At 47.4% G+C, this 17,966-nt stretch overlaps 2 protein-coding genes across 6 annotated transcripts in view; one reads left to right on the top strand and one right to left on the bottom strand.

The window, feature by feature from the left end:
• LOC6616551 (teneurin-m) overlaps positions 1 to 17,966 on the top strand; it is a 115,631-nt gene that overhangs the window by 71,716 nt on the left and 25,949 nt on the right. The window lies entirely within an intron of this gene.
• On the bottom strand, positions 6,053 to 6,930 carry LOC6616552. Its single transcript, XM_002040875.2, has 2 exons — positions 6,523 to 6,930; positions 6,053 to 6,463 (listed from the first exon to the last, which is right to left on the bottom strand). The coding sequence occupies exons 1-2, from the start codon at positions 6,781 to 6,783 to the stop codon at positions 6,083 to 6,085; spliced, it is 642 nt and encodes a 213-aa protein (XP_002040911.1). The 5' UTR covers positions 6,784 to 6,930; the 3' UTR covers positions 6,053 to 6,082.

The raw sequence follows: 17,966 nt of genomic DNA, 5'->3' as shown, positions 1-17,966 counted from the left end.
GTCTGGGCTGTTGGCCGCCCACCGTCCGTCTGAATCCAACGTTCTGTGGATGTGTGTATCCTTTGATTTTTGAATGCAGATTGTTGCGGGATTTATTGATATTGAGTGCGATTGAACCAACGACCCAAGTGGGGCCTAGCCAGAGATCTGCTTTATGGACAAAATACCTCAAATTCCCGTCTACTTGGGACGAAACTAAAAACTAAAAGTACCCGCAATACACTTCTCTGGCAACTTAATTAGGCAGGCGCAGGGATAAGTTTTCCCAGTCTGGGCTTCTGAATTTCTTAAAGCATACTTTCAGGTGCGCACACGAAATTACTTGGCCCAGCCCAGATATCCTTTGAATCCCTTTCGTCTTGGCCCGGCCTCCCCAACAAAATATGCAGCGAAGTCATGCAGAACATTAACAAAACAATGTTTGCCTTCGTCCTCCGCTTCCGCAGCATCACCAGCTTCCGCAGCATCCTTCGCAGCTGTCCTTACTGGTGGCATTTATATGCTGCATAATTATGAGACATGTGCAGGGTGGGGGTGTCTGCATAATTTATATGTTTTTAATGATTTCGCCCTTCGCAAACAATTTTTAATGATTTTTAGATGGCAACATTGCATTTTGCACTGCTCGTTCCACAAGATTTGCCGTTGTGGCATCTATGTGTATAATTAAAATTGCAACGCACACGAGCCGTATGGTGGAGAGTGACTTGGCTTTTGTTTCTGCTTATCCCCCGTCTCATATAAATATGTTAATTAAAATAATGTTACCCGGCTGCACAAAACAAAAATGCCAAGCAAATGGCTTAGAATAGCTGGTTAGGGTAGCTTGGGTACTAGCTCCTAGCTACCCACACACTCACACACAGAAGAAGTGGGGGCCAGTGGAATGAATGGGTTCCCTGCAGGCTCGCTTTGTCGTCATCTTGCATTTACATGCCACGCTCAACGCCTTTCAATAGGCCGCCGTTCACAAGGAGCGCGCACATTAATCGGCATTACGTATACGCAGCGGTGCTCGGCCAGCTGCACAGAATGTAAACAAGCAGCAGCAGCAGCATCGGCATCAGCAGCTGTGGGGACTGACTTCCGTTGTGGGAAATGCCGACAGTGTCTGGGCAACGTCTTTTGTGCCTTTCTGCTTATTCAAAATAAATTAAAAATGGAAGTGGCAAAAGATGAGGGCTGGAGGAGGCCAGGAACGGCGAATGCAGCCAGCCATCATCGCATAATTATGAACTTGAAAATTCCACAGGACGGGGATATTGCATAATTATTCAAAAAATAAGACGTTGCGTTTTCTCCGCCCATTTACTTTCTCCGCCAGCATCTTGAGACACATCGAGTGGTTGAATCCCTTTGGGGATCGGAACCCTGCCGCCAGCCCGAATTGAAATCCGAGTAGCAGCAAAATTGCTTCATATGAATTTTTAATTGGAACATTTTTAGAACGCAAGTGAGAGTTAGCAGCAGACAGAATCAGCAGGAGAAATTTGATATATTATATATACACCGAACTATTCCAAATTCATATTTCATTCGACAGCTTTGCCTGGGAGGATTCGGGTTTTTGAGGCTTCCGCTTCAACCCGGATGATAAGTCATTCAACTGTGCAAGACGAAGGATCTTGTAACGTGTCATACCATACATCCCAGCTGCCTTTTGCCGTACATTTCCCATATTCGGCTGCAACGCTTTCGTTGGTGCCCGAGGTCATTGCAATTTTGTGCTGCGACACGAAAGTGTCTGCCACACACACGCACACACATACCCACAACTGCATACGGGAGCCAAGTTGCGCCACATCCTGCTGCCGCTGCCGCTGCTACTACTGTTGCTCCTCTTTCTGCTGTATGAAAATTCATTTCAATTAGTGAAATGGTTTTGGGATTTGTACGGCAAACCACAAGCGCGCTTTGAGCGAAGGAGGGAGTGCACGTCACTTCGGTGGCATGCAACGAGCGAGTTGCAGCAGCGCTTGTTGCAACTTTATTTACCTTTACGTGGGACATAACTTGTAAATAGAGATACAAACGGGGGTTGCACGTGTGTGTAATTTCGTGGCGTGGGATTTGCGGCAGGATTAAGAGGCATGCGAGGAACCCCAACGTCTTGGAGGCCATTGAACTGCGCTCCCCGATTAAAGAGAGATTTTCGGGGTAGCAAAAAGTAAGACGAAAAGTAAGCGAAGGCGCAAATATTTAAATTTTAATGCGGAGGAAATGGGAACAACTTCGCGTTGTCCTTTGTAAATGTGTATTTAAAACTTTTTCGCATGTCTGTCGTTCCTGCGGCTGCTGTTGCTGCCCCGCAGCTTGTTCAGGCAACGCAACAAACTCGCTTTCGTATCTGGCTACATCTCTCCTGGCTCTGCGCAGTTTGGCCCAAGTTGCTCCCTCGACGACACTTTTTTGACGCTGTTTTATCAGCGGACGGGCGGCAGCAACAAAAATGTAACAAAATTTATGCAACTAACCAAATGTTTTTGTTTCTGCATTTTTATCGCCCTAAACGTTTGTCGAGAAGCAAGGAGGCAAAGGAGTGGAGTGTGCGACTCATGTGGGGCGACTGCTATGTCTGAGTTTTATTTCCCCAAGTTCCACAGGGAGCTAACTTCAATGAGAATTGGCAATCTGGTGGCGAGTTGGAGCAGAGAGCCCAGAGAGAAGCCAGCTCGGAACGTCTTCCAGATACCCTTATGGTAATAGCCTTGACTTCTGCCTGCTCTTTGACCCCCAAAAGTTGACCGCACACACACTCCGACTTGTCAGCTGTATCGGTCAGAGAAATCTTACTTTCTTGAACGAGAATCGAAAAGTTTCCTGGGAGCCAGACAGAGGGCAGCATATTGTCGCACTCTATAAATTATGCGCATAACCAGAGAAACCCGAGCCAGAAACAGAGAAACCAGGAGCCAGGAGCCAGGAGCCATGAGCATGTAAAGCAACCACCCCCAAGGAACCTTTGGTTAGTGGGATTCGGTTTGGTTCAGTTTCAGTCTCGAAAGAAAGAGAAACCAACCAAGCATAACTATTACAATGGCAAAAAGTTTAACTAGTCATGTGAAGTCTCTCCACCTCCATCTCCCACCCCAGTTCCAGCTCCATCCCGATCTCCATCTCCCATTTCCGCCCTGTTGGGTGGCTTTAAATTTACTATTATTGCTTTACCGTCTACATGTGTAATGGGCCTAGGTTGGTGGCAGGAAACCACAGCATTTGTTCGGGGAGTTTTGCACTTGCACCTTCACACAAGGTGAACTGGGGGTGGCTCCTTGGCTGCTTTAGTTATGGGCCTTAAAACTTGTCACACTTGTCAGCTGAAAAGTTTCCGACAGCCCGAATAATAATCAGGCCAGAAAAGGGGTAGCCAAAGTTTTGGAAGCTGAGTGAAGCTAGGAGCGATGCTATGATGGTACGGGAGTAACTGCGGTTATTTGTTAACCCAATCAGCAACGGAATTCTGAACCAGCTGAGATTATTATTTATGGCTTTGGCCAATTATCGAATATTGTCGCGCCGAAAGGCAGAGGACTCCTCGTGATTGATAAATGAGATTTAGCTTTTGTGCCGCCTAATTGTATGCAGTGCATGCAGGCGGGCAACGCATTGCAATGGCAAAAGCAGCGGCACAGAACTCTCCAGAAGACGGAAACGGGGACAAGGACACGGGGGCACACTCAGATAATCACAAACGACATAATCACAGCAATTAGGTGCATTAGTTTATGGTCAAGCAGCAGGCACACAGAAGGCCAAGCTAACTGACATGGACAAATGGACAAATGGAGGGACGGACCAACGGGCAGCCCAATTGCCTTGCCTAGTTACGTCAGTTAGTTTGTCAGCTGGCCGAAACCGGCCACGCCCCAATTAGTTGGCCTCCTCCACTGGCGACACCGCCCGAATCTCTGCGCCTTAGATTTGCTTACAATTGACAGCTGAGTGACATTTGGGACTTAGGTCGGGCTTATATTTTTCCCCTGCAAGCCGAACATCGAGTTGACATTCATTATTCAAATGTCGCACCCGCAGGGCAGACATTCCGTAATCCCAGCTTAGTCTTTCATCACACAAACTGATTAGGCACAAGAGAACCTGACAACTGATGACCACAATTGCCGTTTAATTAAAGCCCAAGCAGCCAGCAAATCTGGCAGAGCTACAGTGGATACCAGTGCGAAATGACAGGAGCAGAGTCGCTCATCGGCAAAGAAGCTGTCATAATCATTGCGTTGGAAGGGGTTGTTTTCCCAGCGGGGGAAGTGGCAAGCACAAAAGGTAGGCTTTCTCTATTATAGAGCCCATCCTCATTAAACATTGAACCAAATGCTTTTAAGGCGAACAACTTAGTCCTTCTGGGGTGTGAGGGCCTATAAGTTCACCTTGGGCTGATCAGAGGAAACTCGAATCTATCGGCCCGTTCTGAATTACAGCACTTCGATTGATGTTCAGTCGAATGTGAATGTGAATGCGAATGGGATATCCTATGCCGGTTTCCCTTGCCAGCTAGATCCTATTCCCAGTTTAATTGGAGAGAAGAGCTTGTGTGTCGGCCAAACATGTTGAGGGGCTTAATGTAAATAATTAAAATAGTTTTGCTGTTCTTTTTGAACCATAATTGAATAGCTTACAGTTTTGGTGTTTGGCAGTTTTGGTTTGGTTGGCCCAACATAGTTTTGAATTCTTTTGTTTCGCTCTGGCTGTCGTTCAACTGCAATGCATTAGCCAATTCCGTTCTTGCATAATTTATTTGAAATTTATTAGTTGGCTGATTGGTTTGTAATTAGCCGGCGGTAGGGCAGCTGATTCGTTTTTGTGGCCATCGTGCCATCGAGTGTGCTCCAGGATCATTTAAAGCCCATTTCGACTGGCCTAATCTTGCCCATCTCCCCTTGGATGGGCGGCCTGTAGCTAAGTGCATGCAATTTGTTTATCGGCATTAAAGCTCTGCCAAAAACTCTGCAGCCTCTGCAGTTTGCGCCTGACATTAATGCCTGCGAAAACAACACCCCCCACCTGCTTGGGCACACATTTGTTAGCCAATAAACTTTTGACCTCATTTTACCGGGTAAAAAAGGTAACACACACATAAACTAAATGCAGCCGAGCGGGTGTGGAATAGTGGCCGGGGTGGCTCGGAAGGGAACCAACAAAATATTTGTGCTACCAAGCAGGGTGAGGCTGAGCCGGAGAGATTCCGCCTGGGCAGGTTTCGAATAAATAAAATAGGACAAAAAAGTAAGAGGAAGCCCGGATCATAGAGACCGAGAGGAGCAAGCAAAAATATTTGCACTCCCCTGGCATTCCCATGTTATTTCTGCTCTTGTTACTCCTGCTCCTGTTGCTGTGTTTGTTCTTGTTGCTGTTGTTGTTGTTGGTATTATTGTTGCTGGGGTCCAGAGCAAGGATTATAAATTATAACAGCCTCACACGGTTATTTATGTCATGTCAATGGGAAGGGGTGTCACACGGACGGGGATATATCATCAATGCATGCGCTTAGTTGAGTGGAAATAGCTGCGAAATAAAACTATGCATTCGGGACTGGCTTTAAAGTGGAGCATGCCGAGATAAAAGGGCCTTAAATCGCGGCCAGCCTCAGGATCCCAGGATCCCACCGCACCGCACCGCAGCGCAGCGCGCTAAGCCAGAGATCTGCTTTGAAGCTTTTGATTTATTTGCTTGATGGCAAATCATTAATTTGCTTTGAGCCAAAGCAAAAAGAAAGCAGCCAGCTTAGCATGCTTTTCAGCTGCTGTCAGATTTTCGGGCGACAAACAACCACCGCGCGAGCAAAAAGGCAGCCGAAAGCAAATTTAAATAAAACGCAAACCAACAAAATAATCCGACACATGCGCTGCCAAATGATTACCCAAGACTTGGCCCCAAAACCCCCACCTAATCCTATGTGCAATGTCTTTCCCTTCGCTCTGCGGGGTTCTGTGTGTTTTTGCAAAATACAAAACCGAACAATCACTTCATTTTATTGCGCCCAGCCAGAAAGCCCAAAGCTGACACTTTTCCAGTCGCAAAAAAGTCTCAATCATTAAACTGAATTGAAGGATCATATCGATTTTGTTGCTTAGAAGGGTACAAAGCTTGGTTGGTTTCTAAAATTCCCAGCCAGATCCGAGTGGCGATTAAACTGAGTGGAAAAGGTACTTTCTACTACTTCTCCTTTCCAAAAATTTCCAGCCATATCCGAGTGACGATTCAACTGAGTACTGATTTCATCGTCGGATCTAATAGTTGTGTTAAAGTCATCTATCGGTTTGGGCAGCCAGGTGGCATTGCTGCTTTCACGGCTCTTTGCTTTTGATTCGGATGGATTATTGGTTAATAAGAGGGGGTCAGCGATGTCCTTTCGCTTCCAGATGCCCTGCTTGTATTCCGGACCGTACTTCTCCTTCATGCGCTGCTCAAGCTCGTACAATTTTAATGGTGGCCGTTCAGCCACAGTATGCTGCTCGAGGTCAGATTTGGTCAGAGGTCAGAGGTTATAGATCCACGCACAAAACTCACCTCATTCCGCACATAGTTGTACACCGCATAGCCGATGCCCAGAATCAAGGGAACGACCACACACAGCACCACGTTTAAACTATTCAGCTCGGGATCGCTGACCACGTGGGTGACATCGACGGCTTCCAGGGCAAAGGGTGGGTAAAAGAAGCGAATGATCTTGTAGGTGGCATTGGCCAAAGTCTTTTTTGGAAAAGGCTTCTCGATGTCCACAAACCTCAACGACCAGTGCGAGTCCGGCGGCGGTACCGATATATCCATATTTTTGAAAAAATGTATACAAGATAATGTTTTACCAAAAAAAAACAAAGCAACGTCGAATTTTTAATAGTTCTAAAGCGACTTCTACTTGGTACTGGACAAGTACCACTCTAAAAATGACTGATCCATCAAGGGCAACTCAATTAGGCCCGGTATTCGTGAAAACCCTTTAGCCAGACATAAATCATCGCCTACTTGGGAGTCCCGGAATGGCGTCATTGATTTATTAGCAGGACATACGCTCGATTCGATGCTGATGCTGCTGCTGCTGAAAAACCAGCGACAGAAGTGGCGGTGGAAAATGAAGCTAAAGTGGGAGCTGAGCAAAACCAGCCAAACCATCATCAGTCACCAGGCAAACAAACACGCCGAGGACCCAAAGCGCAACGACGTCATATACAAAAAGTGCTTGCATACATTACCCCGGAACCCATGAGCCGGAGTAGATGTGGGGCGAAGGACCAGGGTCGCAGGACACCGTGCGAGCGGCAGAGGAAAGAACGCGTGCTTACAGCCAGAAACACGTACAAGAAATCATGAAATGTTGCCGCCATCATACCGAAAATTGTACGGGTAACGTGCAAGCAATCAAAGTACATGGAGGCAGGACTCGGCTCGACTCGACTCAACTCGACTCGACTGCGGCAACTAGAGCGCCTCGACTTTGGCAAGGCCTGTGTGCTCCTCGAGCAGCGCCCACACGTCTGATTTTTACTACACACGTGTGCTGATGTGACGTCGACAGGATTGCGACTGCCTACTGACAACACTAGTGGGCCCTCTCCTTCTTCTGGCCTTCTGGGTCCTAGACTCCAACTGAGCCTCTGGTTCAGAGCGAGACCGAAACCGAAACCGAGACCGAGTCTGGCCGAAATGTAAAGCATAGTTGACGCAGACGTGCCAAGCTCGACGTGGCTGTCGTAGAGGCTGCTTTTTGCTGTTTAAGTAAGCATGCAAATGTCACATGCAGACGGTAGTCGGTACTCGGTACTCGGTAGTTGGCGGTATCGGCAGGAGGGGATCAAGGGGTAGTGGGCGTGATAAGCACTCTCAGTTATCAACGTGGGCATTGCTTGGTTTTCGGGCTCGCCGTTTCTTGCGCCTGCCACACATAAATGATGAGGTACACGTTGCCTCCGGCTGAATTTAGTGATTTCCCCGAGCATGTGGCATACTTTTTATGCGGCTCCTCCACGTGAGCATAAGGAACTTCTGTTTATGGTTATTGATTCTGCCGAGCGGAGGTGGAGATAGTTTGAGTTATGGCCTCGGTCTGATTTGTGTCAGCAGGAAGTTTAAAAGAAATTGTTGCACACTTTCGGGAGGCCCAAAGTGGATTACTCTCAGGGTTTCAGGCAGGCCCCCTGATTGAATTGGTTTAGCTGGGGGCGTACGGAACGAGATTGGATTGGATGGGGATGGGGATGGGATGGGCATGGGGAACTACAATCAAAAGCCTAGTTTGTTGCTGCCTTCGCCAACCTTATAGTATTGGCATGTTATTGGCAAAAGGCGGCCACCCTCGATCCACTCATAGTTTCGATCAAAAATTCATGGCATACCCGTACGTTGGAGAGGTGTCAATAACTCGGCTGCTCCACTGACAATCGCCTCTGTCTGTCTGCCCGTACGCAATTTACAATTACCGCACGCACAGACAATTTATTTTCCAGCGCTAACAAATAAGCTAAACATTTTCGTGGCCAAGGGCCGTCCCGCTCCCAGGTGTATAGCAAATCAAAAAATCAGGCAGGGCTGGGCACGAACACACGCCCAGGCAATCAGTTAAATGTTTGTTGAACTCACCAGCGTCGAGGTCCTTAAGTTCTCGAGAACGCAGGACTCGCCGGTCTCGAGGAGTCCCAGGGGCTTCGCTACTCCGCTCTCGATGCGTTCCTGCCCTTTGCCGAAAATTGAGTTTGTTGGCGGCCAGAACGCAGGGCCCAGAAACCGCACAACCGAACAAAAAAGCCGGAGGAGCAGCTCCGCAGAACGATGAAGCGGCAACTTGAAAAATCGCTTGTCGCACTGCAAGCGGAGTGACGGGGAACCCTCACGCGCAGACGTAGTGATTTGGCTTTAAAAAAGCAAGGAACATTCCGGAGTTCCGGGGCAGGAAGCAGTCAGCAAAAGGAGCTGGGAAAGCTGCCACGTAATGAAACTGACAATTTAACTCACAGTCAGCCAGTTGTTTTGGATTTCAGTCCGGGTTCGACGGCGAGCTGTGTGCGTGCTGAAAAATCGTGTTATCGATTTAATGCGTTACGATATATAAGTATATACACCCCTAGTGTGTGTGCAGATTGAAGGGTTGGGCTGGGTTGGGTTTGGTTTGGTTTCGATTCGGAAAAAGGGTCGCTTGCCTTTGGCTTTGGCTTTTATCGCCCGCCTCTGTCTTTGTGACTGGCTGACTGACTGACGGACTGACTGACTGACGTTCTCGTGTTTGCTTGCCAGTCCTGTCCTTTGACCGTTTTCCTCTCGCTCTTGCCTTTCCGTACTGCAAAGGCATTTGATTAATTTGCAGCAGTTTTCCATTTGGAATTGCTTTAGTTTCCTGCAGTTTTGCCACTCTCCCAGTGTGCAGGATTTGACAGCACATTTGAGACCACTTTCCCTTCCGTTTGCTCCGCCACTTTCTCCCTATGGTTGTACGCTTGTATGTGTAACGTTGAAAGCTTCTTATGGAATGTTAAGTGATTTTTTATTGAATTTTTAAGCCCCACTTAGGCGTTGTCACTGGCAGTATCCCGGACCTCTTCCCAAACGTATCTCACTTCCGCCTCACCCTGCCGACTTGCTTACTAAATTAACAACCTTTTTTGTCTCCTTTTAGGTACGTATACGCAATTTTATGACTCTGTCCCCTCGGGTGAGTGCTAGTATTGAAAATCAGGGCTGATATTGGGGCGTTATGGGCCTGAGATACGAGATAATGAAGGATGGCCGTTGTGCGTTAGATGCGGCCTTAACTCGTTCGCACTTTCAGCGGCAAATGAGAGTGCAAACAAAGCCGCCAGCAACAACGATCAAATTTAACGCGCTTTTTAAACCAAACAAAAGCAAATTGCAATGCCAGCACACACACACATAGACAGCTCGGCATTGCTGACACGGACACGGACACAGACACATGCGCGCATCCCCCAGACGCACACATGCATGCTAATTATGAGTATGCGCCGCACATTTAAGCAAATATAAACAAAACGTTAACGACAACAAACAGGAGCTCGGCAGTGGGGAAATGCAGTTGTTGGGCGGGTGGATGGGTTGATGGGTGGTTCGGGGGATAAGGAGAAAAGATGTAAATGCCGCTCACGCCGCTGCCATCGAAGGAGATGGAACGTGCCATTGTGGGAACCAACTCAGGGCACTGGGAACTTGATGAACTGCAGCTACGACAGCTTATCGCATCGCCTCCCGATGAATGTGCGATTCCATGCCCTTATTGTTATCCTCGTTGTTGCAATTGTGCATTATTGTGATTATTATTATTAAAATGCAAATGAGCCGTGCAGACTTGTCAAGCACTCGCATTGCCATTTACGGGCAAAGACAACGACCGGGTCGGAATCGGAATCGGAATCAGAGTCAGGACGAGATGAAGGTTCCCATGAAGTGGCAAAAATGCAAAATGCGTAATTCGGTGCAACGGATTGCTGGGTTACTGGAGAACTCGTCATCATCATCAGACTGGAGCGCAGCACAGTTTTTGCAGCTGGGCAGGCGTCATCATCAATTGCCGGTTGGCTGCCCATTAACATAATTTCAATTTGCATTAAATGGCGTTAAATATTACATTTTGGACAGCTGCCGCCTGCAGTGAGTGACAGGACGCGGAATGGCGAGGGCTGGCAGGTTCATTGAGCTAATTGCAGGTGCGAATGTGTCGCAATGAGCATTGCACGCCCCACCAGACACGCCATGGGCAGGGCGATGGGTGGGGCAGTTGGCCCCGCTTTGTTTGATGTTTAATTTAGATTGAATTTCTGCATAAATTATGGCGCACAGAAATGATTTCGAAATTATTGCTGGCTTGTTTGCGGTCAATTTCGACTGCAACTATTGCATTATTTGAGGCTTCGGGCCAATTAAACTGAGCGCACGCACACCCACAAGAATTTCTCATTTGCGGAGCTGCCTTTTTTATTGCCACCGGCAAGCGGGTGACTCGGGCAGGGGATTCATTCGGGCCCACCTTCAGGCAGGCAGGCAGGCTGCTCCAGTCACCACCACTCCGGGCCACTCCTTCCACGCAATTTCCCCAAAAACGTCGACTGCCATGGCTGCTGACTAATGTGCATTTTCCCGCCCGCCTTCCCGCTCTCCGCCGCCTGCTCCCACCAACTGACACCTCACACGCTCAACGATTTTTGATTTGGCAGCTCGTTTGCCGAAATACAGCAGCAACGGCAGCAGGAATAGCAACAAAACTGAAACGATTCAGCCAGCCGCCATGCCACGTCGCTCGCTTAGCGCATTTCCAAGTGATTTTATGCATATTTCATGCCATACTTTTGCGCGCTATTAGTAGCTAGCAAGCAGCTACAGCCTCTGTGTGGAGGAGCTCCAAGGCTGGTTATTCATTCATTTATTATGACGACTATTTCGACTCCGAGTGAAAGGCATTCAATGGAGCGGCTGGTAAATTGCGTGGCAGGCAGGCAGCTAGGCAGCGCGGAGGCGTCAAGGCCATCATCGTTATTATCGAAACTTTGAAGTATTTCCAACTCGATTACCATAACCCAACTAAGAATCGTAATCAAATTTACCCATTTGACACTAAACTTCGAACGGAACTGGGTAGGATGGTGGTTGTTTACGCACAGTTTGTAGGTCCCCAAATTGAGTTAGACAATTAGAAAGTGTGCGTCTGCATTCAATGCGCCAGTGAAGCGCCCTCAGGCATCCCATAAACTTTGGCCGCTTTCTCGTCAGTCTCACAGCCAGCCAGATCCTTGGGAATGCATTTTCTATTCGGGCCCTGAGAAGATGGTGGTGCATAAAACACTATGCTCCCGAAAATACCCATGGCCATAACCGAGTTAAGACCGCAAACGCTTTGCCAATGAGACAGAACCGAAATGTTGCTGGTTTTGACTTTGTCCCGCATCCCCGACTTTTTATTCATGCCACATGAAGTGAATGCACATGCACACATGTTCTTCACCGACATATTGAAAGAAAGAAATATGGGGGATTTGATGGTGGCTCATGTGGAATTTTTAAGCATACATGTTTTGATAGCCGGAACAGCCAACAGCCAATGTATTAGTATGACACAAAAGTGGGTAAAGCTCATTAGACTCCGAGTCCTGGGTCTTTGCTGAGGCTTTGCTCTGAGTCTGGAGTGCATCAAGTAAAAATGCTCGGATTGTTGCGTTGTCCGGTCAACAGGCGCTCTTGATATTGGCCCAAAAAGCCATGCAAATAGGCCATAAATTCATATTTTATTGCCTCGGCCAGCAGCTCCACTGGCATTTCTGATGCTCATGTCCTCCCGTCGCTCCATGAACAGTCTAAACTCTTGCCAAACATTCGAGAGCTGCATGCACATACTTTGGGGATTGACTCGGGCCAAAGGATTCGGTTCGGATATGGGCTGGAAGAAGCAGGAGGAAGGAGGGAGGACCGACCGAGTATGTGTTTGTTGACAATAGACTTTTGGCATTATGTGCATTATGTGATTGCATACTTCCAGGTGCCTGGCCAAAATGCCGAAGAACACATCCCAGGCATTCTCGCACTGCGCACAAATCAATTTGCAGTGCACGGTCTTTCTCGAAGATGGAGCTGCTTAAAAACCAATCCCTGCTCGTCGCTGAGGGCTTATTCATTGCACGACTAATAAATAATCCAAAAATTGATTAATATCAATTTGGAAAATGCTTTAAATCGAAATCTAGCCATCAATTAAAGCCACGAGTGCTCGCATGTGGTCCTGCGCATCTACTTACCTAATTTCTATGCACAATTCATACGTCATTTATGAACGAACACACACACACACGAGACTGTGAATATATGTAGCTGCGTTTATCTGGCTCTTTTATGCTTCCCCGAGGCATTTCACATGGACAAAAGGCTTTAAAATGCCGATTGGCATTGGCTTTAACGAACCCGTGCCGGCTCGAAAAGCGTGCCGCAGATAATGCAATTTGATTATTTTTGCACTATCAACTAATTAAAATTATGGAAAATATAATAATTACACCCCCGCTCCGGACATCCCGGCGCTTTGAATCAGTGGCGGCTGCCCTATAATCGGCTCAATAAATTAGCGCGATAAAAACAGCACGGAAATGAGGCGAAAAATTGAAAAGCACACATTTAGGCACTTTGCCCCATTAATGTCGGTTGCCCACAAAGAACTGAAATCGAATTTCAACTTTTTCAGTTCGGTTTTCCAATTTTTCCATTCCATGCAAAATGAATATTTCAATGTTTATAATCAATTAAAAATTGACTTTTTGCTGTTGTAGCTTTGAATTTACTAGCAAATGATTTGACCTCACCTAGCGACATCTCCCTGCCCATCCTTCCCCCATCAGTCTGCCCGTCTCCCTCTTCTGTCATCACACAGAGCACTTAATGCAATTTGCATTCCGATGTTTTTGTGTTTGCATTTTGCATAAAAGCCGAAACCCTCCGCTTGCCTCCTCCCGGAGCTCTCCCCCCGATTCAGTTTGTCTCCTGTATAAATTTCAATTTGGCTTGGGAAATTCTGCATTTTGCAGCTGTCAAGGAAATTATTGTCTGCCAGACTAAGTCCATGATATGTTGTTGCCTTAATTAAACAACAACGAAAAAGAACAAGATTCTTCTCGGGCCTGGATTGTGAATTGTGTAAAATATGTATGTTTCGTGTGCACTCTGTCTCTCGTTAAAGTGTTAATTTTATTGACATGTGACAGCCAAACAAACAATTTGTTTGCCTCCCGGCCAAATTGTTTGACTGCCAATGTTATTTGTGGTCGCAGTGGACGTTTTAAACGAATTTAATGAACGAACAACGGGATGGGAGACTGTCCTCCCCCCTGCGAGAAGTGGCCACTGTCTCCTCCCCTCTGACAGGTGGAAAGCCCAGCCCACTGGGAGTGGAAAATGGCAGGGCGAACTGTTAAAAAGAAAACATTAATCAGCGTTAAAAGTCGCATTAGCAGTAAACAAAATGGGGAGCGTCTGGGGGCGGGAACAGGAAGGGACGAAAAGGGACTCCGTGGGCAGGAGCATCCGTTCGAGGGGCACAAGCTAGCAAATACCGAACAGAAGCGAACTGAAAAGATCCAAACAAAAAAAGCAATCCACTGCGAGTAGAACTGTCGAAACGCAGAACGCAAAAGTCAAAGAAAATTGGTGAAGCCAACGAAAGGAGAGCGCAGGGCACGCGATGGTGGCGAAATGAGTGACTGGCAGTGAAATCATTAAAAAGTCGTAAAAATCAAGGAAAATGGTAAACAACCAGCACAAAAAGGAAACTGAAACCAGGAATGGGGAAAATGGACAGGCGGAATAGAAGGGGATCCGACCGAAAATACGCACGCTTTATAATTAGAATTTAATCAAGCGCAAATCGCAAACGCCAGCGATTTCCCAGAGTGGGAAAGCGAAAGGAAAGCAAATGGGTTGCCAATGGCGAGAGGCAAGGTTCAGGAGCTGACTGCGTGCAGCTATTGTTTAAAGTGTAATTAAAAGCGTCGTGGAACCTTTTAGTGTGCATTTCAGGACGCAGGACGCAGGACGATGATATTAAATTTCCTCCTAAAACGCACAAACAAACAACGGACCGGGCCGAGCTTTCCAGCATGCTTTTAGGCACGGCTTAAAAATAAAACTCCATTAAGAACCGGCCCGCCCCTGCTGCCGCCCCAACCACTGACCACCAACAGCCCACTAACCTTTGCTGACCTTTGCCAATTGATGGAGCAGATGGTCTGGAATGGGTCAAGAAGGGACAGCCGAATTGGGTCCCATTTTTGCATGAGTCATCTAACAAATGGTGCGGCAGGTCGGCTTTGGGTCATTCAATCTATGCCAATTACTACAGGATAGGGAAAGGGAAAAGGTCGATAGTGAGAGACGAGCAAAGGATGCTGAGTGCGAGCGATCCATCAAAGTGCCATGTGAAACGGTCACCTTGATACTACGGGGGTAGTACCACATGCATATGTATGTATATTTAGACCACGATTGCGAATAACGCGACATCGCTAAGTGGGTTAAGTACGAGTATGGTGTACTATGGCAACTTTTCGACATTCTAATTACTGGCAGCAGAGCCAGGCGAACTTCACTCACGGCATAGCATAAACTTTTGCCATAAACAAATTTTAATGGAGCAATTATAAGCAGCGTCTGGAAAAGCCACGCAACAACTGCCAAAAGAAAAACTCCGCAATTTTCATAACTAAAAGCCAAACTATTTTTTGCACACCGCCGAAAGGGAGAAGGGGAAACCGGTACGAATATAGAAACACGTCAAATGCAAATGTGTAACACTTGGAGCCACGCACGAACAAACGGAAAGGTTACTCCGATGACGCATGCAAGTGTAAAAATGCCGTTAAACGTCCTTAAAATGGCACCCCGCCACCCAACCCCACCCCATCCAAGAAAACCACCTCATTGATATGCACTCCCCGGAAAATCGGAATGAAGGGGAGGCGGCGGGCTCTTTTCATGCTTATCAGCGTACGAAATCAGCAAACAGCCGGCAGAGGAATATCTTTATAAATACCCAGAAACCTCTGCTGCTCCACAACAAGTCATTCATGCAGTGACTCATAGCGCAGTTAACCCCTTGTTCAACTCGTGGCCCATCAAAAAAGTAAATCAGGAGGGGTTCGGCGGAGGAAGCGGCCTTTTGTCTATGCCACGAGCTTTTTCTATGCGCTCTGTTTGCTTTTCCTAGGCATTTTTCTATGCCAAGCCCCAGACAGACACGCCCACCACCCCACCGCCCACCACCAGCCCATCGGCGTGGGCTTTGGCAATCTATTAAATGTTGTCATTGTGCTTGCTCTTTAGGCAGTAGACAATGCAGCAGAGGAGCAACAAACGGGAGCAGTAAAAAATGAAACTGCTGAAGTGATTAAAAATAGTAGTTGAGCTTGGGAGCTGGGAAAGCCGAGGAGTGTAAGCCGGCATGCAATTTTTCATGGCGCACTTCGGTGCGTGTTTGTTTTTTGCGAGGCAGTGAATCTCATGTTCCCCGGACCGACCCATCGGCGCTGCAAATCGATCACGACTATAGGGCGTTAATGGATTTCTGGACTAGACAAAAGTTTATTGAACTGAGGCGCCGATGGACGCAGATTAAATTTGTCTGTGCGGTGAATTATTCCCCTCGAAGGGTTTGGTTTTCCATATGGAGAGAGGAAAGAACCCATCTCAACTTCGGACCCATCAAAGTCAAATCTTGGACTAATCGCTTTCTGATTTCGTACCTTCGTACAAAGGAGTCCTCGGAGGAGCTCAATGGGGGCGGGCCATCTAGATAGTCCTCTTTGGCGCTGAGCAATAAACGCCTATCTGGGCGACAAACACGCCGCAGCGCGACGACGACCTTTGGGCCCAGCTCTCGGGGTCGACCCTTTTCGCTGAAGTAACTTTGAATAATGTCATTTTAATTACCGCAACACTCAAATCACAAGGAAACGGGCAAATAAATAAATAACGCGGCACCGGGAAAATATCCGTTTTAATTAAGCTCGTCGAAAGAAACGGGCGGAACGTGAAAAAATGCCTCCTAATTACTTTTGTATGTGGTCGCGGCAGCCGAACTCGAACTGAACTGGAAAATAAAATTGAAATTCATTAAACTGAAGTGGCGGGAAGATTTATTACCGCAGAATGCCGCATTTTTTTAGCACTCGGATAATTTGGCAAGCGTTTTTGGGTTCTTTGTTTCCTGGCAGCGCTTGTCGTCCTAGCTCTCGTCGATTTGATTTGCCCGCTTTTGGTCTTCGGTTGCCCTGTTTTAATTACACAAAGAAAACAAAAAGCACTGTCTTTCGACCACTTCCACCTCCATCTCCACCTCCATATCCACCTCCATATCCTCCTGCATATCCAATCCAATCAGCAGCTAAGCCGACATCGGGGGCGCTGATTAAAAGGCAATTTTTTTCTCCTTCGTCGCGAACGCAGAAAAGTATGCTAGAGTTTCCAACTCTGAGGCAGTCGGCTAATTGGTTGCCATCGGGAAGGAGCGGGGGAGGGGCACAGCGAAACGATTTGTAATTGAATTGAATTGATTTAGTGGATTTTCGTGGGCCTCCAGCCTCCTTGGCGGCCTTCTTCACGCAGAGTGCGTGGCGGGCGGACAGGTGCTAACAGAGCAGGCACGTCTGCTAATGAATTTCACTCAGCCTGGTTAGGGCATGTATTTATGTTGGCCCCCACTTGGGGTGGATTTAAAACCCAAAGCCCTCCCGAACGCCGACTAATTCAATCCTCCTGCGGCTTGCATGCTACAGTTCACAAACAATTACATTTCCATATGTGTTATCATCATTTTTAATTAACTTCCGGCTCGAGCAGGAACGTTTCCAAGCCGATTTCTAAAGCTCGTTCGCCCGCATTTAGCATTAATGAAATGTCCATTGAATGGCGCTTTTTCCTTGCGCTTTTCCGTGTGGGCGCAATAGGTGGGCGGGTGTTACATGTGGCAGGTCCGTGGCTTGGGGCATTACAAATGCACTGGGCTCTGGGTAATGTGTCAGTATAACGGTTTGTATAAGCAATGTGAACGGTGAGTGGGTAGCACAGTTTTGTCGCCGCACATCATTTTTATTGCATAACGAAAATTGTCAAAATCGTCAGGCTGCCCCCTCGACTGCCTCGATTCCGCCATGCATTCATTCATTGATGTATGCGGTTGAACCGGTTCCACCTCTCCACTCCACTCCTCCGCTTCCCCTGCTATCAGTGCAAAATTTCATTTCCGGGAAGGCCTGACAGGTAATGTGTCCCCTAACCCACACCACACCAACCCAACCCCATCCCAACCAAAGCCATCCCCAATCCAACCCAAACCCAAACCAGCCAGCCGCTTCTGCTGCGTCGGTGTTTTTGACAATTTTCATGTTTCAATTTTTCATTATGTGCAGCGGCAGCCTTTGTTGCTGCCCGTCCGGCGGCTTCGAAATTATTTATGCATAATGCTGGTGGGCGTGGCA

The sequence above is a fragment of the Drosophila sechellia genome, chromosome 3L (assembly GCF_004382195.2).
Source record: "Drosophila sechellia strain sech25 chromosome 3L, ASM438219v1, whole genome shotgun sequence".
NCBI lineage: Eukaryota > Metazoa > Arthropoda > Insecta > Diptera > Drosophilidae > Drosophila > Drosophila sechellia.
This window is presented reverse-complemented; position numbering and strand designations above follow the sequence as displayed.

Bases quoted from the DNA above. Each gene is read 5' to 3' on its own strand.
- LOC6616552 (XM_002040875.2), bottom strand. From the start codon at position 6,783: ATGGATATATCGGTACCGCCGCCGGACTCGCACTGGTCGTTGAGGTTT. The intron at 6,464-6,522 runs GTGAGTTTTGTG...GACCTCGAGCAG, and splicing joins ACAACTATGTGCGGAATGAG to CATACTGTGGCTGAACGGCC.